Source organism: Macaca thibetana, chromosome 3 (genome assembly GCF_024542745.1).
Source record: "Macaca thibetana thibetana isolate TM-01 chromosome 3, ASM2454274v1, whole genome shotgun sequence".
In the NCBI taxonomy this organism is placed as follows: domain Eukaryota; kingdom Metazoa; phylum Chordata; class Mammalia; order Primates; family Cercopithecidae; genus Macaca; species Macaca thibetana.
In genome coordinates this window covers 105,297,818-105,320,861 of record NC_065580.1, presented here as the reverse complement: position 1 = coordinate 105,320,861, position 23,044 = coordinate 105,297,818, and the positions used below count along the sequence as shown (strand labels likewise).

The window sequence follows — 23,044 nt, the reverse complement described above, 5'->3', positions numbered from 1 at the left end:
TGGGAGTGATGCACATGGGCCAGAGGGGTGTTTGTTCCATAGCTGGAGTTGGGAGTGCAGGTGAGGTATCAGCAGCTCACTGTGAAGCAGGCAGGGAATCTTTGAAAAAGACAAGTGGATCTTGTCCTAGCAGATACTGAATGCATACGAAGCTGGGCAATAAGTAAAACAATGAGGTATTTGTGGCAGAAAAGCTGCTAAGTTAGTTATTTGTGCTTTTTCTTTTTTTCTATTATGTCAATCACTACTATTATGTCAATCACTACTATTAACAATCGAAAACAAAATAAAACCATACTCAATATAGAGGCAAATGACAAATTAGGAGAAATATTCACAACATATGCAAAAAGAAAAAGGTTATTGTATATACAATATTTCTGAAGATAGAGAATAGAGAAAATAAAAACATTTAAACAAGAAAAGTAGCATTACTTTCAATGACAAAATCCGCAGTTACTTTTGCACCAACCTAAGAAGTACTTTAAAAAAAAATGACAATCAGCATATAAAATATACTTAATCTTATTTGTAATGAAAGAAATGCAAAATAAAACAACTAAGATATATTTTTTTCTATCAATTTGGTAAATGTAGCATATGTAGCATGCATGAAGGACAATAAGGCATGGTGAACAACATGAGTGAACACTTTCCTTGAGCTATTTTCTTTGTCTATTTAAGCTTGAAATGAAGAATTTAACCTTACTCACAGCATTGAGCCCGGGGGCCAGAATATAGGCAATAAAGAAAGAATAAGAGTTGGACCTTATCTCTGAGATGAAATTGTAGCACCTATGCCAGGTACTCGTTGGATACAAATTCCTCACAAAATTCCCCCAAGGGCCTGGTCTTGTTTGAGAAGACAGTTGTTGCTGAAGGAGGTGGAGGATGTTAGTCCCCCAGAGAGAAGTTCTTTCTTCACCAGGGGGAGCTACGAAAGAGGGAAGGTGATGAAAGAGAAGCCTCTTGTCAGGTAGGAAATGCTTCAGAGAAGCTCAAGGATGGCTGGAGGTCATGGCTGAGTTTTCATGACTGTCACGGCTAGAAGCAAGGAGTTAGGATCAGGCCTTACAGAGGCCTTAGTTTGGTGAGAGCTGAGGGAAACCAGTTTTTGAAATCATTTCCTTCAATCAGCAAACACATTGTATTTTACCCTTTCAAGGACATGAAAAAAAACACACTGGCTATCCTGTAGGCAAGTTCGAGGAGAAGTCCTGGTGGAAAAAGCAGCCCAAAGAATGGGGAAATCATAGATGCAGGACAACCTGAGCTGCATGGTCCACGTGCTGCAGCATCCGCTGTGCTGAGCAGAGACTTTGACTGGAGCTCATTTCTTGAACTGATGGGAAATCAATCAGCAGTGAAGCCAGGACATGCACTGTCACTGAAATCGATGCCTCAGTTGCTCAGGGTGACACAAGCCGCTTCCTTCCAAATGCTCTCTGACCGCTCCGGCTCACTTGCCTATTACTTACCTTGGGTGGTTGTCTAAATAACCTTCTCTCCTTCAAACTTCCTCTCAAGCTCAGCTTGATGGAGTGGAGGGCAATAAGTCAAAATAAAGTGTAGGTGTTAAGTTGTCCATTCAGCAGAGATGACTGGACAACACCCCATCTCGGAAAGGCTGCTGGGTTGGCTATTGAGGTCACTCTGTGCTTGCCCATCTCAATCTCTGATGCGGGGGTAGGGGCAAGGCAATTACTTCTTTTAGTCTTAATTCTACTCTTACGAAAAATTCAGGGGTTTGACCATATGATGGATAACATTTCTCCCAGCTATAGTATTTTATGAGACTAAAGATGAATAATGAGCAAGAAAAGGTGACTCCCACCATATCAGAAAACACTTGAAAAGCATGCCACCAGCTTAGTAATTAAAGAAATGCATATTAAAACAATGAAATACTTTTTAAACTCTTAGGTTGGCAAAGATCTAGTAAGGAAATAGTGCTACCTTCCATTGGATCAGGGAAGCAAAAAACAAGAGCCCTTGTATGGTGTTGCCCAGAATATACCTTTTCTACAAGTGATCTTAGCTAACAGGCCAAGAAATAATACAGCTTTTCTCAAGGGCAGCTTGTGACTATGCATCAAAAGTTTTAAAATGTGCATCATCTTTGATCTACACCTTTGATCTAGTAATTCCACGAGAATGAGTTATGAGGAAATAACCAGAGACTCATGTACAGTTTTCAGTACAAAGATTTTTATCACAGCTGTCTTTACACTATGAAAAACAAAGGCTGATCTTCCTTTGCTTATGATATGTTATATGACACACTATGGCTGGCTTAGAGGTACTCAAAAGGCGCAGGATCATCGTGGCCCAAGAATACACACAATGTGCCAGGTCTCTCCCTGTAGTCTCCCACCCCATCCACACATGCAGAGCCCATTTCAGAGGGTGATCCTGCCACATGGCCAAGTGAGACCCTACCTTGACCAGGTTGTTGTGCTAATCTCTGTTAAAAGACCATCTACAGCTCACCATTGGCTGCAGGACAAAGGACACTCTGCGACTTTTTTGCCAAGGTCATTCACAACTGAGCCTCCCCCAGCCACTGGAAGGAGCTCACTGCCAACTTCTGTCCCTTTGGCACTGTCTACCTGTCCACTCTGCCCCTACACTCCCTCCGATTTCTGGTCATCAGAGTCTGCTTCCTCCCTACTTCTCCCTTATCCTATCTGAATCATTTCCTCCTTCAATGGTGGCTTCCAAAATATATTCCCTGGCATTATGTGACTCCACTGCACACACAATTTAGCATATTAGTGTATACTGAGTTTTGCGTTCAGTTTGTTTCAAGTATATCTATCTTTTCATTTACAAAATCCCTATAAGTTGTAATTTGCCTTGTATTTGGAAAGCTGCAAGATATAAAAGAAATAATATGGTATGAAATCAGAAAAACCTGGATATCAATCCTGTTTGATGTTGAGTAAGTTACTTAACCACTCTGAGCTTGAGTTTCATTATTCATTAAATTGGGACAGTGGTAATTATGTCACAGGGTTGTACTGTGGCTAATGTGATAATTGTTAGCTGTTTGGCGCAATGCCTGCCCTGTACACCCAGTAATTGTTAATTCCCTTCTCCTTACTCTACTTTGAAGAAATTGGGCTTACCCTATAGTAGCTACACATAAAATCTTGTGGCCTGGCCAGCTCCCCCTAGGGCACTAGAAAAAATGGGCCTGTAGGGGAGGAGAACAGCAGCTGGCAAAGCAGGAAAGCCCCCCGCCCAACCACCCCCTGTGTGGTCCTGGCCTGACAGCTTCTTACCTGATGATTGTCAGAGGGATGAAGTACACCAGGAAGGCCACAATGGTCATGTACGGGGTCCAGTAGGAGTCGTCAGGCCACAGGGCCCAGCACTGCACTTCACCATTAGAGAGTGTCCTCTTCCCAAATATGATCAGGGTGGGAATGGAGAACAGGAAAGACAGGCTCCAGGCAATCACAATGAGGACCTTGGCTTGCTTTTCTGCCCAAAGAGAAGAGAGGGATGTCTGGGTATGTGGCAACCATTTTGAGGAGCACAATGGAGTTTGCTATAGAAAAGGATTACTGTGGGGCAGCCACCCTGTACTTCACAGAACCTCCCAGAGCCTCAGTTTCCTCATATGTAAACAGGGAGACAGTACCTCCATACAGAGTCGATGTGAAGATTATAAAGGGAAGCTTGAACAGAAGCTAGCACATTGCCTGGCCTAAGGTTGGTGCTTCTTCTTTCCTGATTTCCCCATCTGACTTGAGATGTTGACGCATCCGTTCTTGCAGTATTAGGGAGCTCAGTCTGTACCATGTACATTTAGTAAATTGTGGTGCAAATGCTGAGTTGTGTCTACCCATATGCAGTCACTCTTTTATTACGAGGCAGGGCTACAGCCTTTGGTCCGCGTGGCATCCTTTCACTGTACCCAGCACTGCAAAGCACTGGGACAGTTTTTGAGAATTATTTGCCAAATGGGAAGGAACCTTCTTTTTTTTTTTTTTTTTTTTGGTAGGAACATGGGTGGACTTATAAGGCTGAGAAAGAACACTGAACTTTGTTCTGGAGAGTAGGCGCATTCAAAACCAGCCCAGAAACCTGGTAGCTATGTCTGCACACTGGATTTCGGTTGCAATATTCTGACCTTGGCTAAACCATGCAGTCTCAGCCTCATCTTTTCTTTAAATTGGTATAAAAAATACCTGCTCTGGCCATCTCAGCATGTTATGATGGGGCTGGAGAGAGACAATTAATATATAAGCAAGCACCTTTAAAACACACCCGTTGTTATGATGTGATGCTTTCTGTCAAGCTGTTGTTGAAGCTGTCGTCTTAATCCCTCACCTAGCTGGGCTTTCTGTGCTCACTGGCTCTGGGACCTTCTTCCAGAAACAGGAGGCCACCTTGCTCCCCTACTTTCAACTTGGAAAGCAGGCATGTGTCTTTGGGTGGGGTTGGAATGTAGAGTCAGGTGGTGTCTTCGAACAGTGTGTTGGCTCCGGTCGAGGAGCTATAAGAAGTGAGAAAAATCTAGAGGAAACTAGGGACTCTATTAAAATCCAAACCTGAAATATTTAGGAGAATAATATCTAGGGTTCTGTTCTTGCTGAATTATACGCACTGAAAAGAGATACTAGATTCATGTAGAAAAGAGTTGTCATGGCCCACTGAGCAAGCAGGAGTCTTGGGGTAGAATTATAACAGCAATCTGATTAAGGTCTTTCTTGTTCCTTACATACAACTGGTAATCCACTGGGGATAGGGGGAGAGGTTTTCCTGCCTGTGTTTGGAAACTCAAGCCCCTTGATGTTAGTGATGACTCATAGGTGACAGACACATTAAGTGGTAAACATTGGTCAATTTAGTTAATTACGTAAAAATTAGTAATTAAAATCCTAGACAACAATAAAAAACCCAAATTCTCAAGAGGATTTCAAGTATTTTCTCCCTAGGTGGGCTTGCTTCAAGTAGGAAGTCCAGCAGAGGTACCAGCCCTTCTGCTTTCTATCCTCATCTGCTAGTCCTCGTCCTCCCCCAGGTCGCTATCCACATTGGGGTCTCTCCACAACTGGGGTACAGGGAACCAGGGAGGAGGAAGAGGACAGAGTTCTTGCTTGACTGCTGCTGTCATCAGAGGGCTTTGTGCTCTCTGTGCCTGGCTGCATCCAAAGCTGATTCTTGGTTCCCTGAGGAACTTTTCTGGGTCCTTTGGAAATTCTCCTGTGGGGTCTCGCTGGTGGCCACTTGCTTGACTTGGGCAGTGACGTTCCACCCTCCCTGGTGACCTCCAGGGAGGACTCTTTCTCTGGCAGAAATGTCTGGGGCAGGATCTTTTTTAATACAGCCTCAGGCAAACTTCGCGGTGCAGGTGCTACATCAGCCCCCTGGGCTAGGACCACAGCGCCAACCAGCCTCTCTTCAACGGTCTCAGGTGTGATGTAGTCATCGGTCCCCAATGCTCTCAAATACAGGGAACATGTCAAGCTCTGTGAGTCATCATGTGAAGCCCTCTCACTAGACTTAGTTTATGTAGACATCGAGTCACCTGTGATTAGGACAGTATGAAAGGTGAAAGAGAGACTGAGAACAGTGTCGACATCTTCACTAGATGAGGGCCTTGGCCATATGGGCACAGGCATGGGGAAGGCATTGTAGAAGGTAGTCTAGACTGATAGCATGAGCATCAGAGAAACAGAGCAGGCATGTATGTGCAATACGGAAGGAGAAATGGCCTAGAGGTGGTCTAGAAAGGTAGGAAAATGTCTTCACCGCCACCACGCCATGAGGTATCTAAAAAGGAAGGTTGAGGAGCATCCTTTTGAGATGTCTTAGGGGAATCAGCCACCTCAGGAGGCAGGAGGTGGGGACAGGAGGTTGATGGTATAGGGGAGCTGGTCCCCTAAGGAATAGAGAAACACCAGGGGTGGAGAGAAGCAGTGGGAGTTCAGATTAGGAAAGAAGCAGGGTGGGATGAAGTGGGCAGGTGGTAGGACTGGAGGGGGTTCTTCTTGATGGTGGGGGGTGTAAAGCCTGATGGGTTTCTATGGTTCTGGGTGACATTAGTAGCTGCCCCCGGTGCTCTTGTTCTTTCAATGGTTAGAATTCTAAAGGGCAACATGTGACTCCTGGGCCCCACCCAGTTTCCACTTGATGGGTAAACAGTGCGTTCACTTTTGAGAGGGATGCACAGGGAAACAGATTAAGACAGTATAATTTATAATCGACTCTACCAAGGTCTCCAAAGATGTTTCCCCAAAGGCCCAGCAGGGTACAGGCTTGGAGCCGTTTTTCTCATACCGGTGCTGGGCTGCACTGGGAAAGCCCCACTCTCTTAGGCTGTGACGCAGCTGCCACAGCAGGGAGACTGATGGCCTTCCAGGCAGCTGAGCCCATTTGCCATGAAGAGTGACTTCTCAGGGCTGAAGGATCCAGGATCGAACAGATGAAATGCAGGTTTGCATATGAGGTAGACTGTCTCGTGTTTCTCACCCCCGGAAAGTCAGACTCCCTCTTCCACGTGCTCTTGTCCATTTCTGCACGTCTCTGCTGCTTAGCCTTCTTCTTTTCCATGTAACTAATTTACCTTTTTATAAAATCGTGTAAGTTACGCATATTGATTACAGAAACACTAGCAAATAAAAATAAGCGAAAAGGAAAAAAATCCATAGTGGCACCCACCAGAAACGTCAAGTTTAAATTTTGATAATGCATGCATATATAATACATAGATTACACATTTAAAAATGAGATCACAATACAGATGCTACCTTGTAACCTAATTTTTTTCCTCTGAAAAGCCTGTTATGACCATCTTTTCCTGTTAAGAAATATCAATCTGTACAAGTGGCATTTTTTTTTTTTCAGGTAGTAAGATCCTTTCTTCAAATACAATTTTATCTTGAACCCAGTACAGAAAATATAGAAAGCTCAGGTAGCTTCGGTTGAAACCGAGACAGTCAGCAACTCCCAGATCTGCCCTGGAGCAGGCCAGCAAAATGAGCCCTCTGGGAGTCAGTGTGGGAAGCACAACTGGAAAAGTACTGATAAATAATATTTTTTCCGAAGGTTATACCGTACTCCAATTGTATCAGTAGCCTATTATTATCTAAGTTATTTTCCATTTTTTTGTTATAAATAATTTATATTCATCTATTTTTCCCAGTTCTAGTTATTCCTTAGGATAAACTCTTAGAAACAGAAGAATTATTAACTTTGGACAAATATTGTTACATTTCCCTCAAAAGTGCCTACTGTTTATGGCTGTCACTATAACAATAAAAGTACCCATTTCCTTATATTCTCCTAATACTTAGATAATTCTTCCTTTTAATCTTGTTACGTGGTTGGTAAAAGTTTGTATCCAAATGTTCAATCTTGCAATTCTTTAATTAGTGGTCAGAAGAACATTTTTAAATATTTTCTTTTCATTTATTTTTTATTTATTTATTTTTTTTGACCAAGTCTCACCCTGTTGCCCAGGCTAGAGGGCTAGAGTGCAGTGGCGCGATCTCCACTCACTGCAACCTCCGCCTCCCAGGTTCAAGCAATTCTTGTGCCTCAGCCTCCTGAGTAACTGGGATTACAGGTGCGTGCCACCACGCCCGGCTAATTTTTGTATTTTTTAGTAGAGACGGGGTTTCACTATGTTGGCCAGGCTGGTCTCAAACTCCTGTCCTCAAGTGATCCACCCGCCTCGGCCTCCCAAAGTGCTGGGATTACCAGCGTGGGCCACAGCACCTGGTCTCATTTATATTTCTTTGTTTCCTGATAGTCTGTTCATGCCCTTTGCCCATTTACTCAATTAGAATGTTTTCATTTCTTTGCCAGACTTCTTTATAAAAAGGATATTTTTCTTTGCCTATTATATAAAAATATTTTCCATTTATAATTTTGCTTTTTAAGTTTGTTTATGAATATTTATTATGTATATAAATAATTTAAATTTTTATGTAGTAAAAAACTATATTTTCCTTGTTGTTTCTGCTTTTGATATGATTCCTGGAAAGGCCTTTCCTTCACTGAAATTATGAAGGTGTTACCCAAATATTCTTTTACTCTTTTTATGTTTAAAGTGTTAATTTTTTCAGTCCAATTAAAATGTACTTTGTTATTAGCTATGGCGGGTGGTGATCTAATATTTTTAAAAAAGGCCAGACAGCTATTTCAACATATAGTATAATGACTAATTCATTTTTTGCCGACTGATCTGAAATTTTGTATGATTTATATGTGTTATTCCAGTTCCAGTATTATATCGTTTTAATTATCAAAATTTTGTATTACGTTTTAATATAACACTGCATATTTCTCTTCATTATTTTGATATTTTTCTAATTAGTCTCATATTCATTTTTGGTGAAGAGCTTTAAAATTGTCAACTTTTCGGGAGTTGCTGGCTAAGAAAAATACTGCTTCAGTAAATAGCAGTAAAAAATAAATAAAACATAGCCTCCCCTCGCTTAAGCGTCCATTGCCTTGTGCCTGCACAGCTACATTTGACTCCCTCCTGGCTTCTCCCTGCTACGTGACTCTCCCAGAGAGCCCAACGACTCTCCGGGAAATCTCTTCTTTCTACGGCTTTCTCTCAGCTGAGCCGCATGTAAACCCGGAACCCCGCCTCTCAGCTGCCTTTAAATTCTGACAAGCTGCGGCACTAAAATGACTTCCGCGTTGGGTTTCCTGGAACCTCTCGTTCCCCGTTCTCACCAGCTGCCCTCACCCTATAAACTGGTGAGTATCAGTTCATCCTCTACAAGGCCAGGGAGTTCTCCCAGGGGCTGAATTATACATTATACACTTGGCTTCCGTGTTTCATCTGCTCCCTCGTGTGCTGGAAATTCTTAGACATTTCTGGTATTTGGATGGCTTCTTTCCTTGACTCTCATTCCAGACGCAGGTCTCCCCCTGTTTTTACATTTCTTCAGTGACTTTCGTTGGGACTGGGCAGGGGAAGGGAGCTGGCTAATGTGTTTCTAGGCTTTCATCTTACCCAGAAGCTATCGATGATGAGGAGTTTCCAAGCACCTAATGTTGAGCCTCTCTTAATTTTGTAGTGAGGAAATAAATTGTTTTACATCTTTAGAAAAAACTATAATATTAATTGCTGCCTTTCTGATAATTTAGGACACTGTTTGTAATATTACACAGTGTCTCCCAGAACTAGACATATTTCCCATGAGCAAACAGTTAATATTTTAACCTAGTGAATATGGTGACACATGTAATCCATCATGTCACCCTCTTGGCTATGGGTCTCAAGTCTGTACCTCTAACAAGTTTCCTGGGACTTCCCTCTTGCAATTTCCTATACTTATTTTTCCTTCACTTCGATTTCTTCATCTTAAAATACTTTGGCGTCAATGTCCTTTTGTCCACTACATTCAATCTTTTCTGAAGTCGGCTAGGCATAAATAAATAGATGGATAAATAAGTGTATCATGGGCCAGGTGCAGTGTCTCACGCCTTGTAATCCCAGCACTTTGGAAGGCCAAGTTGGATTGCTTGAGCCCAGGAGTTTGAGACCAACCTGGCCAACATGGTGAAACCCCATCTCTACTAAAAATACAAAAATTAGGGAGGCATGGTGGTGTGCACCTGTAATCCCAGCTGCTTGGGAGGCTGAGGCTTAAGAATCACTTGAACTTGGGAGGCAGAAGTTGCAGTGAGCTGACATCACACTACTGCCCTCCAGCCTGGGCAACAGAATGAGACTCCATCTTAAAAAAAAAAAAAAAAAAAAAAAAAAGTGTATCACAAATCCATGAATGTAAACCAAAAATAAAGTTATAAAGTCCCCCAACCATCTGAATGGATTTCCTCTTCAGTCAAGGCTCTTTTAAGATTTAACCTGCAAGGCTGTTCCAGGCCATGATGGGAAGTGGGCAGTGGGACATGTCTCATTATACCTCTCCACCATTAACATCAACACAGACTTTAAGTCTGATGAGAAACGTTTTACAACCTAGTCTCCCTGAAGAGGAAAGCTGAAAGTTTCCTCTACAAATAAGAAGTTTGGTCTCCACAGTTCTTTATCTTAACTCAGACATTCCTTTCTATTGATCCCAGGTCTTTAGATAAACTCAACTAATTGTCAACCAGAAAAAATTTAAATCTACCTATAATCTGGAAGGTTCGCCCATGCACCCCACCCCACCCTACCCAACCCTGCCATTTTGGACCAACCCTAAGTATTTCCTAAATGTGTTTGATTGAAGTCTCATGTCTCCCTAAAATGTATAAAACCAAGCTGCACCCTGACCACCTTGGGCACATATTCTCATGACCTTCTGAGGGCTTTGTCCATCGCCACTGATATTTCATTCAGAATAAACCTCTACAAATATTTTACAGAGTTTGACGCTTCATTGACACATCTTGCATACCTATGTCGTGAAATGTCTCTCCTATCTCCCCTGCCTCATCCATTTCTTGCCTCCTCTATCATAATAACTAGGGCTTAATCCATGTCCCTGCAAAGGACACGAACTCACCTATTTTTATGGCTGCATGGTATTCCATAGTGTATATGTGCCACATTTTCTTAATCCAGTCTATCATTGATGGACATTTGGGTTGGTTCCAAGTCTTTGCTCTTGTGAATAGTGCCACAATAAACATACGTGTGCACGTGTCTTTATAGTAGCATGATTTATAATCCTTTGGATATATACCAGTAATGGGATTGCTGGGTCAAATGGTATTTCTAGTTCTAGATCCTCGAGGAATTGCTACAGTGCCTTCCACAATGGTTGAACTAATTTACACTCCCACCAAAGTGTAAAAGCATTCCTATTTCTCCACACCCTCTCCGGGATCTATTGTTTCCTGACTTTTTAATGATCAACATTCTAATTGGCATGAGATGGTATCTCATTGTGGTTTTGATTTGCATTTCTCTGATGACCAGTGATGATAAGCATTTTTTCATGTGTCTGTTGGCTGCATAAATGTCTTCTTTAAGCATTTTTTCATGTGTCTGTTGGCTGCATAAATGTCTTCTTTTGACAAGTGTCTGTTCACATCCTTTGCCCACTTTTTGATAGGGTTGTTTGTTTTTTCTTGTAAATTTGTTTGAGTTCTTTGTAAATTCTGGATATTAACTCCTTGTCAGATGGGTAGATTGCAAAAATTGTCTCCCATTCTGTAGGTTGCCTGTTCACTCTGATGGTAGTTTCTTTTGCTGTGCAGAAGCTCTTTAGTTTAATTAGATCCCATTTGTCTATTTTGGCTTGGGGGGGGGGGGGGGGGGGGGGGGGGGGGGGGGGGGGGGGGGGGAGGGGGGGGGGGGGGGGGGGGGGGGGGGGGGGGGGGGGGGGGGGGGGGGGGGTTGTTGCCATTGCTTTTGGTGTTTTAGTCATGAAGTCCTTGCCCATGCCTATGTCCTGAATGGTGTTGCCTAGGATATCTTCTAGGGTTTTTATGGTTTTAGGTTTAACATTTAAGTCTTTAATCCATCTTGAATTAATTTTTGTATAAGGTGTAAGGAAGGGATCCAGTTTCAGCTTTCTACATATGGCTAGCCAGTTTTCCCAGCACAATTTATTAAATAGGGAATCCTTTCCCTATTTCTTGTTTTTGTCAGGTTTGTCAAAGATCAGATGGTTGTAGATGTGTGGTGTTATTTCTGAGGCCTCTGTTCTGTTGCATTGGTCTATATATCTGTTTCTGTACCAGCACCATGCTGTTTTGGTTACTGTGGCCTTGTAGTATAGTTTGAAGTCAGGTAGCTTGATGTCTCCATCTTTGTTCTTTTGGCTTAGGATTGTCTTGGCCATGCAGTCTCTTTTTTGGTTCCATATGAACTTTAAAGTAGTTTTTTCCAATTCTGTGAAGAAAGTCATTGGTAGCTTGATGAGGATGGCATTGAATCTATAAATTACCTTGGGCAATATGGCCCTTTTCACTATATGGATTCTTCCCATCCATGAGCATGGAATGTTCTTCCATTTGTTTGTGTCCTTTTTTATTTCATTGAGCAGTGATTTGTAGTTCTCTTTGAAGAGGTCCTTCGCATCCCTTGTAAGTTGGATTGCTAGGTATTTTATTCTCTTTGTAGCAATTATGAATCAGAGTTCACTCATAATTTGGCTCTCTATTTGTCTGTTATTGGTGTATAGGAATGCTGGTAATTTTTGCATGTTGATTTTGTATCCTGAGACTTTGCTGAAGTTGCTTATCAGCTTAAGGAGATTTTGGGCTGAGACAATGGGGTTTTCTAAATATACAATCATGTCATTTGCAAACAGGGACAATTTTACTTCCTCTTTTCCTAATTGAATAGCCTTTATTTCTTTCTCTTGCCTGATTGCCCTGGCCAGAACTTCCAACATTATGTTGAATAGGAGTGGTGAGAGGGGGCATCCCTGTCTTGTGCCAGTTTTCAAAGGGAATTTTTCCAGTTTTTGCCCATTCAGTATGATATTGGCTGTGGGTTTGTCATAAATAGCTCTTATTATTTTGAGGTACGTTCCATCAATACCGAATTTATTGAGCGTTTTTAGCATGAAGGGCTGTTGAATTTTGTCAAAAGCCTTTTCTGCATCTATTGATTGGTTCTGTTTATGTGATGGATTACATTTATTGATTTGTGTATGTTGAACCAGTCTTGCATCCCAGGGATGAAGCTGACTTGATCGTGGTGGATAAGCTTTTTGATGTGCTGCTGGATTCTGTTTGCCAGTACTTTATTGAGGATTTTTGCATTGATGTTCCTCAGGGATATTGGTCTAAAATTCTCTTTTTTTTGTTGCGTGTCTGCCAGGCTTTGGTATCAGGATGATGTTGGCCTCATAAAATGAGTTAGGGAGGATTCCCTCTTTTTCTATTGATTGGAATAAGTTCAGAAGTAATAGTACCAACTCCTCTTTGTACCTCTGGTACAATTCGGTTGTGAATCGATCTGGTCCTGGACTTTTTTTGGTTGGTAGGCTATTAATTATTGCCTCAATTTCGGAGCCTATTAATGGTCTATTCAGAGATTCAACTTCTTCCTGGTTTAATCTTGGGAGGGTGTATGTGTCCAGGAATTTATCCATTTCTTCTAGATTTTCTAGTTTATTTGCATAGAGGTGTTTATAGTATTCTCTGATGGTAGTTTATATTTCTATGGGATCGGTGGTGATATCCACATTATCATTTTTTATTGCGTCTGTTTGATTATTCTCTCTTTTCTTCTTTATTAGTCTTGCTGGCAGTCTATCAATGTTGTTGATCTTTTAAGAAAACCACCTTCTGGATTCATTGAGTTTTTGAAGGGTTTTTTGTATCTCTATCTCCTTCATTTCTTCTCTGATCTTAGTTATTTCTTGCCTTCTGCTAGCTTTTGAATGTGTTTGCTCTTGCTTCTCTAGTTCTTTTAATTGTGATGTTAGGGTGTCGATTTTAGAACTTCCCTGCTTTCTCTTATGGGCATTTATTTCTACAAATTTTCCTCTACACGCTACTTTAAATGTATCCCAGAGATTCTGGTACATTGTATCTTTGTTCTTATTGGTTTCAAAGAACATCTTTATTTCTGCCTTCATTTCGTTATTTACCCAGTAGTCGTTCAGGAGTGGGTTATTCAGTTTACATGTAGTTGTGTGGTTTTGAGTGAGTTTCTTAATCCTGAGTTCTAATTTATCACACTGTTGTCTAAGAGACAGGTTGTTGTGATTGCTGTTCTTTTACATTTGCTTAGGAGTGCTTTACTTCCAATTATGCAGCCAATTTTAGAATAAGCGTGATGTGGTGCTGAAAAGAATGTATATTCTGTTGATATGGGGTGGAGATTTCTGTAGATATCTATTAAGTCTGCTTGGTGCAGAGCTGAGTTCAAGTCCTGAATATCCTTGTGAACTTCTGTCTCATCAATCTTTCTAATATTGACAGTGGGGTGTTAAAGTCTCCCATTATTCTTGTGTTGGAGTCTAAGTCTTTTTGTAGGTCTCTAAGGACTTGCTTTGTGAACCTGAGTGCTCCTGTATTGGGTGCATATATATTTAGGTTAGTTAGCTCTTCTTGTTGAATTGATCCTTTTACCATTATGAAATGGCCTTCTTTGTCTCTTTTGATCTTTGTTGGTTTAAAGTCTGTTTTATCAGAGACTAGTATTGCAACCCCTGCTTTTCTTTTGCTTTCCATTTTCATGGTAGATCTTCCTACATCCCTTTATTTTGAACCTATGTGTATCTCTGCACATGAGATGGGTCTCCTGAATACAGCACACTGATGGATCTTGACTCTTTATCCAATTTGCCAGTCTGTGTCTTTTAATTTAGCCCATTTACATTTAAGGTTAATATCGTTATGTGTGAATTTGATCCTGTCATTATGATGTTAGCTGGTTATTTTGCCCATTAATTGATGCAGTTTCTTCTTAGCACCAATGGTCTTTCCAATTTGGCATGTTTTTGCAGTGGTTGGTACTGGTTGTTCCTTTCCATGTTTAGTGCTTCCTTCAGGAGCTCTTGTAAGGCAGGCGTGGTGGTGACAAAATCTCTCAGCATTTGTTTGTCTGTAAAGAATTTTATTTCTCCTTCACTTATGAAGCTTAGTTTGGCTGGATATGAAATTCTGGGTTGAAAATTCTTTTCTTTAAGAATGTTGAATGTTGGCCCCCACTCTCTCCTGGCTTGCAGGGTTTCTGCCAAGAGATCTGCTGTTAGTCTGACGGGCTTCCCTTTGTGGGTAACCTGACCTTTCTCTCTGGCTGCCCTTACCATTTTTTCCTTCATTTTAACCTTCGTGAATCTGACAATTATGTGTCTTGGGGTTGCTATTCTGGAGGATTATCTTTGTGGTGTTCTCTGTATTTCCTGAATTTGAAAATTGGCCTTGTTTGCTAGGTTGGGGAAGTTCTCCTGGATAGTATCCTGAAGAGTGTTTTCCAACTTGGTTCCATTCTCCTGATCACTTTCAGGTACACCAATCAGACATAGATTTAGTCTTTTCACATAGCCCCATATTTCTTGGAGGCTTTGTTTGTTTCTTTATTCTCTTTTCTCTCTAACCTTGTCTTCTCACTTTATTTCATTAATTTGATCTTCAGTCACTGACAACCTTTCTTCCACTTGATTGAATCAGCTATTGAAGCTTGTGCATGCATCACAAAGTTCTCGTGCCATGGTTTTCAGCTCCATCAGGTCATTGAAGGTCTTCTCTACACTGTTTATTCTAGTTAGCCATTTGTCTAACCTTTTTTGAAGGTTTTCAGTTTCCTTGCGATGGGTTTGAACATGCTCCTTTAGCTCAGAGAAGTTTGTTATTACCGACCTTCTGAAGCCTACTTCTGTCAACTCGTCAAAGTCATTCTCAGTCCAGCTTTGTTCTATTGTTGGTGAGGAGCTGCAATCCTTTGGAGGAGAAGAGGCCCTCTGGTTTTCAGGATTTTCAGCTTTCCTGTTCTGGTTTCTTCCCATTGTTGTGGTTTTATCTACCTTTGATCTTTGATGTTGGTGACCTACAGATGGGGTTTTGGTGTAGATGTCCTTTTTGTTGATGTTGGTGCTATTCCTTTCTGTTTGTTCGTTTTTCTTCTAACAGTCAGGTCCCTCAGCTGCAGGTCTGTCAGAGTTTCCTGGAGGTCCACTCCAGACCCTGTTTGCCTGGGTATCACCAGCAGAGGCTGTGAACAGCAAATATTGCAGAACAGCAAATATTGGTGGCTGATCCTTCCTCTGGAAGCTTTGTCCCAGAGGGGCACCCGCCTATATGAGGTGTCTGTTGGCCCCTGCTGGGAGGTGTTTCCCAGTTAGTCTACACAGGTGTCAGAGACCCACTTGAGGAGGCAGTCTGTCCATTCTCAGAGCTCAAACAATGTGCTGGAAGAACCACTGTGCTCTTCAGAGCTGTCAGACGGAGACGTTTAAGTCTGCAGAAGCTGTCTGCTGCCTTTTGTTCAGCTATGTCCTGCCCACAGAGGTGGAGCCTATAGAGGTAGTAGGCCTTGCTGAACTGTGGTGGGCTCCGCCCAGTTTGAGCTTCCTGGCTGCTTTGTTTACCTACTCATACCTCAGCAATGGTGGACGCTCCTCCCCTCAGCCAGGCTGCTGCCTCACAGTTCGATCTCAGACTGCTGTGCTAGCAGTGAGTAAGGCTCCATGGGCATGGGACCTACTGAGCCAGGCATGGGAGAGAATCTCCTTGTCTGCCAGTAGCTAAGTCCTTGGGAAAAGTGCAGTATTTAGCATGAGTGTCCGGTTTTTCCAGGTGCAGTCTGTCCCGGCTTCCGTTGGCTAGGAAAGGGAAATCCCCCCACCACTTGTGCTTCCCGGGTGAGGTGATGGCCTGCCCTGCTTTGGCTAACACTCTGTGGGCTGCACCCACTGTCCAACCAGTCCCAGTGAGAAGAACCAGGTACCTCAGTTGGAAATGCAGAAATCACCTGTCTTCTGCATCGATCATGCTGGGAACTGCAGACCGGAGCTGTTCCTATTCGACCATCTTGGAACAGATCCCTAGCAAATTCTTAAGTATACAATTTAGTATTGTTACTTATATGTCTTATGCTGTACAGTAGGCATAACAAGCATGATCAAAATAAATTAATTTTAATTGCACACAACACATTTATCTTCATGTAAAAATTACTGCCTTGCATATAAGTTCCTGTGGTGGTCACACCACTGGTCTAACTCCCATAACTAGAAGTGAGGTCAGATGTCAAGTTTGGTGTGAGTTTTTGCAAATAATTGTTTATTTTTCCTAGAGTTTTCTTTTGTGTGTTCTCTCTTTCTGCTCCTCTCTTTCGGTACACAGTATCTAGCACTGTTTTGAGTTTTTGACTTTAATGTCATTCTGCGTGGATTTTTGTGCATGTTGTTTTTGTCACTCAGCATACAATGTAGATATGTTCATGTTGATGTGTATTACTGCCCATGGCTCTACCACTTCCACATTGAGAGGCAGGCTATATAGCATTTGAGGGTGCTGGAGCTAGACCCAAACTGTATGGATTCAAATCCTGCTCCTGCACTTACTAGCTGTGACCTTGGGCAAATTACTTTCACTCTTGGAACAACAATTGCCTTACCTGTAAAATGCAGATAATAATAGAGCCCACCTCACAGAGATATTATGAATATTAAAATATTTAATATGTATAAATCAGAATCATGAATGACATCTAGTATGCAATCAATAAACATAAGCTACTGAAACTTCTTCCATAGACTAGTTAACCATTCCTCCACTGAGACACGCCAAGGTTAGCAATGAATTCCTGCTACTGTAGGCAATGCCATGATATATATCACATATATATACATGCACACATGTGGGTGTTTCTCCAGAGCACATACCAGGAAGTCATATCAAAGGGCTGCACATTTTATATTTCAATAAGATGTGTTTACTTATACCCCTGTCAATAGTAAATGAAATTACCCTATTTCACCCCACTTCTTGTAGATCCTTGTTGACGTTAATCATATTTATCCTAAAATTCTGCTACCTCTATTAAATTTGCTTCCCTAGATGCAAATTGTGTGGAATGAGATTTTAAATGTATTATCTGTTTTCTACAGTTTGGATTTTGTCATTTTTTAAATAACATTTGATTGCACCTCATTTTTGTGGTCAGGATTTTTTGTTAGGTTCTTTATCAGTTTTCAAAGTTATCTGGAGGAAGGGAGGACAGGTTGCTAAACACTCGCTTTGTATTTGCTTTCAGGGTGTATGGAGGAGAGTTGTCCCTGATTGTGGGCAGAGCAGTAGGCAGCTAGTCTTGTGAATATGTACCCACCCTTCCTCTAGGGCATTACTGCTCCCCAGAGCCCCACTCTGCCAGGGAAACTTGCTGTGATTAATTAAAATCCAGGGAAACTTGCTGTGATTAATCCTCTGTGTTGTACTTAAAAAATCACCTTGTCAGTTGCCTCAGTTCCTCTCCTGCACTCCATATTTATGCAGCCTGTTCAGGAAGTGCTCTTAAGGCCTCCCATCCCACTTCAGCATCTCCTGGGAGTTTTGTAGGCTGTGTGGTCTCAGCCTTCCCCCTGACCTATCTGCTTCCTTTTCTTAGGGATCCCTCACCATTTCTGGATCAAGGAGAGTTTCCTTTTTTGTTGTTGTTTTTTTTACCAATACGATGATCAATTTAAAATGTCTTTCTGATTATTTCTATGGTTTTGGATAAGGAGGACAAGGTGTTTGTCTCTGGAAAATCAGAAGTTAGTGTGGGAGAGTTTGTTTTTTTGGACAGGTATGCATGTCAACACTGCTCTAGAGGAAAAAGACAGAAGCAGCAGCATCAAGGTAAATGGTCACAAAGTGGGTCAGTAACCCACTTTCCTTAGTGGCTCTGGGCTGTCCATGGGAACCATCAACATTTTTCAGGCATCTAAGTTTTCTTTTATACATCTTTTTGGACAATCAGACCCATGAAATGAGGAAAGAGGTGGAAGAAGAAAATGAAGAGAGGAGAAGAAAGAGAGGGAAAGAGGAGGAAGATCACTATTACTAAGAGTAAAATATTAGTGAAAACAATCCTACCCTCACACAAGGACAATTCTTTATGAAAGATCACCTGGTCAAGCCAGCTTACCTCCTTGAAGGAACTTCATGGGGTAGACGATGGCATGGTATCTGTCTATGCTGAGGGACACCAGGACGTAGGTAGAGGCATAGAGCAGCACAACCTAAAGAGAGAAATGAGAGGAAGCTCATGACTTCAAAGAGGTGAGGAAATGCACATAATGGAAAGAATAGCACCTTGTGTTATTTAGAAACCTGAGAGGTGAACCAAAGAAAGAGTGAGTGTTGGGTTAGGAAGGGAAATAACTCTCTTATATGGACAAGAGAAAGGGAAATACTGGGTGGAAGAGGGCAGTTTCTCAGCAAAGACCCCACCTTCAAGCCTGGAAACCAGTGGTCCTAAATGAGAACAGGTATTCCTGTTTTTGTGCCCAAAAAAGTTGCTTTTGGCCAGCCACATGCCCCTATCCTGTACCCATATAAACCCCAAATCCCAGGCTCCAGAAGGAGATGAGCAGACGAATGGCAGAATGGCATGGCAGAGAAGGAAAGAAGAGAAGGACGGTCTGAACACCAAGAGGAGTTCAGCTGGGGACAATCAGAGAGGAGATTGGCCCTGGATAGCCAAACTCCAGGGGAAGATCATCTTCCCACTCCATCCCCCTTCCAGCTCCCCATCCATCCCACTGAGAACCACCTCCACCACTCAATAAAACTCCTGCATTCATCCTTCAAATCTGTGTGTGACCTGACTCTTCCTGGACTATGGACAAGGACCTGAGGACCAAGAGGGTACTGAGCTGGTTACCACTTAAGCCATCTGCAGGCAGCAGAGTTAAAACAGCACTATAACACTGCGGCTTCAAGAGTCATAGGCACCCACCCCAGACACTACTGTGGGGCTGGAGTTCAAAGCGCTTGCCCTGGCTCCTGCACCTACCCTTCTGTGTGCTTCCCCTCCTATAAGGAGTTTGAGCTTGAGGCAGCTGAACAGAGAGCCATACCCTTGTCCCATGTCCTGTGATGGATGGACCAGGGAACTCTCTCTTTTCATCTCCACACCAGGAGGCAGATTTTGGTCCCTGGTGCTAGAATTTGTACTGCTGGCCATGATGAGTGAGAATGCTTCCAGTTCTTTCTTGCTTACTTATTCCCTTGGCCTCTTGGAAACTCCATATTTCAGGATCAGCCCTTGACATTTGCATGGTACATTTGTTTGTAATTGACTTTTAAAGCTAAACTAATTTTTTTCTGCCACAATTGACATTCCAGAATAATTAGAAACAAAAGTTCAGTTGTCTTTTATCAGTGGGAGTTGAGAGATGATAGAAGGGTTCCGGTTTTAGGGAGCCTATGTGTGGTATTGAATCATTTATCATCAACAGCACTGACACCATCAGAAAGCTCCCCTTTTTCATCCACTTCATTAGGCTCAGGCTTTGGGTCTCCTCTTCCTTCCCACTGTCTCTTTTATTAACTTTATCCACACCTTTTAATTATCTGTGTACAATCTTTTTTGCATAATTAGAAAAGGAAATTGGGATTTAAGAAGTTAATTTCTCTTATGTGAAGAGCATATTTAGAATGTGATTAAATGCAATATATTTGAAGGGATGATCAAGGTGGACATTTTTCAGGTAACTTGGAGCCTCATTTCTACCAAGAGTTTGGCTGTATCTCTGCTTTGTAACATTAAGATCAAATCCAGAGGGAGTAGGAGAGTAACTTGTAGACTGAAGTCTAACGGAGAGCATTTACTTCACTTTCTTCTTGGTAATTACCTTTGTTCTGAATTCATGCCTTTTTGTTCTTTCTCTGGATCAGACAAATGACAATCAAATACATTGTTGTTCTTTATTGTTTGTTATTTCCACAATGCATCTCAGCACTAATGTTGTGAAAGGCACCATAGGGAGGAGGTTCTGGGGAATGATTAGAAATTCAAGGCTTATAAGAAAGAATGAGATAATGTGCTTTGCAGGGACATGGATGGACATGGATGGAGGGCGTTATCTTCAGCAGGAACAGAAAACAAAATACTGCATATTCTCACTTATAAGTGGAAGCTAAATGATGAGAACACATGATACACAGAGAGGAAAAACACACACTGGGGCCTGTAGGAGGGTGTAGGGTGCGGGGAGGGAGAGGATCAGGAAAAATGACTAATGAGTATGAAGCTTAATACCTGGATGATGAAATAATCTGTACAACAAACCCTCATGACACAAGTTTACCTGTGTAACAAACCTACACATGCACCCCTGAACTTAAAATAAAAGTTAGAAAAAAGGTTAAAAAAAAGAAATTGAAGGCTCCCATGAAAACTATAAGGAAAAATTATTTATTGGGATAAAGTGATAAATAGAGAGAAAAATGAATGACTAGGTTTAAGAAAAAAAAATCGATCGTCTACTTAGACAAAACTGGGGTTTCTACCTGTGATCCATGAATTTAGAATTATTAAGGCTGGCTACAAACAGAAGTGGAGGTGGCATCAGAGAAGGATGAAAAAGAAAGCACACAATGGCAGAACCCTGTGGGGTGGAACATCATGGTGAGAAGGTTATAAGGATCTTGGGGCTCTGCAGCTGTCTTGAGGGAGGTGACAGGCACAGTTCAGAATCTGGAGCGAAAGGAAAAGCCACAAACAAGAGTGTCCAGAAGAGCAGTCAATGTTGATAAAAAGATGCCGACTTTGAGATACAATCAAAAGAGTATTTAATTTCAGAGATCAACCATCTTCAGGCATTTAAGGCAGGGTAAAAAAAATTGAAGGTTACCTAAAGGAAATGCATCTTAAATTATCATGCCTCTTTCCCACAAAACTTAATGCCAGAAAATAGTAAAACAACATGTTCAGAGTTTTGAAAAAAATTATGATCCAAGAACTTTGTAAATATAATTTCTGTGCCAAGGCACAGAACAATTTTCTCAGATATATAAGAAGGAAGAAAATATAACATTATATACTCTTCCTGGCATACTTCAGCTAATTGAGAATTGAATCAAAAATAAAAATTCAAGAAGAGGAAAGAGCATAGAATAATAACAACTATGGTAAGCAATGAAGTTAGAAACACATGAAATGCTTACAAAATAGTTATAAATATGATTATGAAACATTTCAGGAAAAACTTAAGGGAGTTGAGTGAAGGGACACAGTACAAAAGACATCATGTTCAATTTTGTTATGTATTTTGGGTATCTCTTTTGTTTTTTACCTTGATAGAGATATATTAAAGCTAAAAGTTAAAGATAAGCTATGATAGAGTGAAATAAAAATGAAGAAATTTTAATCATCTTCCTATGGTGGCTATAACAAATTACTATAAACTTGATGGCTTAAAACAACATAAATTTATTCTCGCACAGCTCTGGAGACCAGAAGTCCAAAATCAGTTATACTGGGCAAAAATAAAAGTTTGGCAAGGCCATGATTCCTCCAGAGACTCTAGGGGAGAATCTGTTCCTTGCCTCTTCTGGCTTCAGGTGACTGCCAACAGTCTTTGGCTTGTGACCATATCAGCCCAAGCTCTGCCTTTTCCTCTTCTGTCTGTGTGTCACGCCCCCTTCTGCCTACCTCTTGTGATTGCATTTGCGACTCACTGGGATAAACCAGAATAATCTCCCAGTTTTAAGATCTTTAACTTAATTACATTTGCAAAGTTCCCTTTTCTTATATAAGGTAACATCACAGGTTCCAGGGATTAGAATACGGATTTTGTGGGGGGTGGGGAGGACTTTTTGCAAGCCTACCACAATTGATAATCAAATAAAAAGAAAAAACAAGTAAATAGCAAAAAAGAAACAAACAAAAACCCTTTAATATAGAAAGACTAAACTGAGGTAACTGAAATAACACCAAACCGAAACACTATCTGTCACAATACATGTGAATGACTTAAGCTCTTTCATTAAGAAAATAACTTGTTTTAAAACTTCCCTAACATCCAATTATATACTGTTTATTTTATTTTATTTTTTTTATGGAGACGGAGTCTCGCTCTGTCGCCCAGGCTGGAATGCAGTGGCCGGATCTCAGCTCACTGCAAGCTCCGCCTCCCGGGTCTACGCCATTCTTCTGCCTCAGCCTCCCGAGTAGCTGGGACTACAGGCGCCCGCCACCTCGCCCGGCTAGTTTTTTGTATTTTTTAGTAGAGACGGGGTTTCACTGTGTTAGCCAGGATGGTCTCGATCTCCTGACCTCGTGATCCGCCCGTCTCGGCCTCCCAAAGTGCTGGGATTACAGGCTTGAGCCACCGCGCCCGGCCTATATACTGTTTAAAAGAGAAAAATTTAAAACCACATCACTTAGATATCTAAGTGTGGAAATAGAGGGATGGCCAAAGGTATATCAAGCAAGTAAAAATTAAAGAAGGCATTCATTACAACACTGCTATTAGACAAATTAAATTCAAAGCAAACAGCATTTCATGTGATAAAGGATTGTTTATATTGATAAAAGATACAACACATGATGGCAATAGAATATTCACAAACTTATATGTATCAAGTAACATAACACTAAATATATAATGAAATTGTTCAAAGTTTTACAGAAGAATAAACAAAAATATATAGAGAGAAAAAGTAG

At 41.4% G+C, this 23,044-nt stretch overlaps 1 protein-coding gene across 6 annotated transcripts in view; it reads right to left on the bottom strand.

Annotated features, from left to right (window-relative positions):
* The window catches only part of NPSR1 (neuropeptide S receptor 1), a 235,588-nt gene that overhangs the window by 55,985 nt on the left and 156,559 nt on the right, over positions 1 to 23,044 (bottom strand). For 4 of the 6 annotated variants that reach the window (XM_050785491.1, XM_050785493.1, XM_050785492.1 and 1 more), the window contains exons 4-5: positions 18,518 to 18,611; positions 3,285 to 3,486 (exon numbers count right to left, since the gene is read on the bottom strand). In XM_050785491.1, coding sequence (XP_050641448.1) covers positions 3,285 to 3,486; positions 18,518 to 18,611 — 296 coding nt within the window. The remainder of the gene's footprint in view (positions 1 to 3,284; positions 3,487 to 18,517; positions 18,612 to 23,044) is intronic. The other 2 variants (XM_050785495.1, XM_050785494.1) reach the window with 1 other exon arrangement.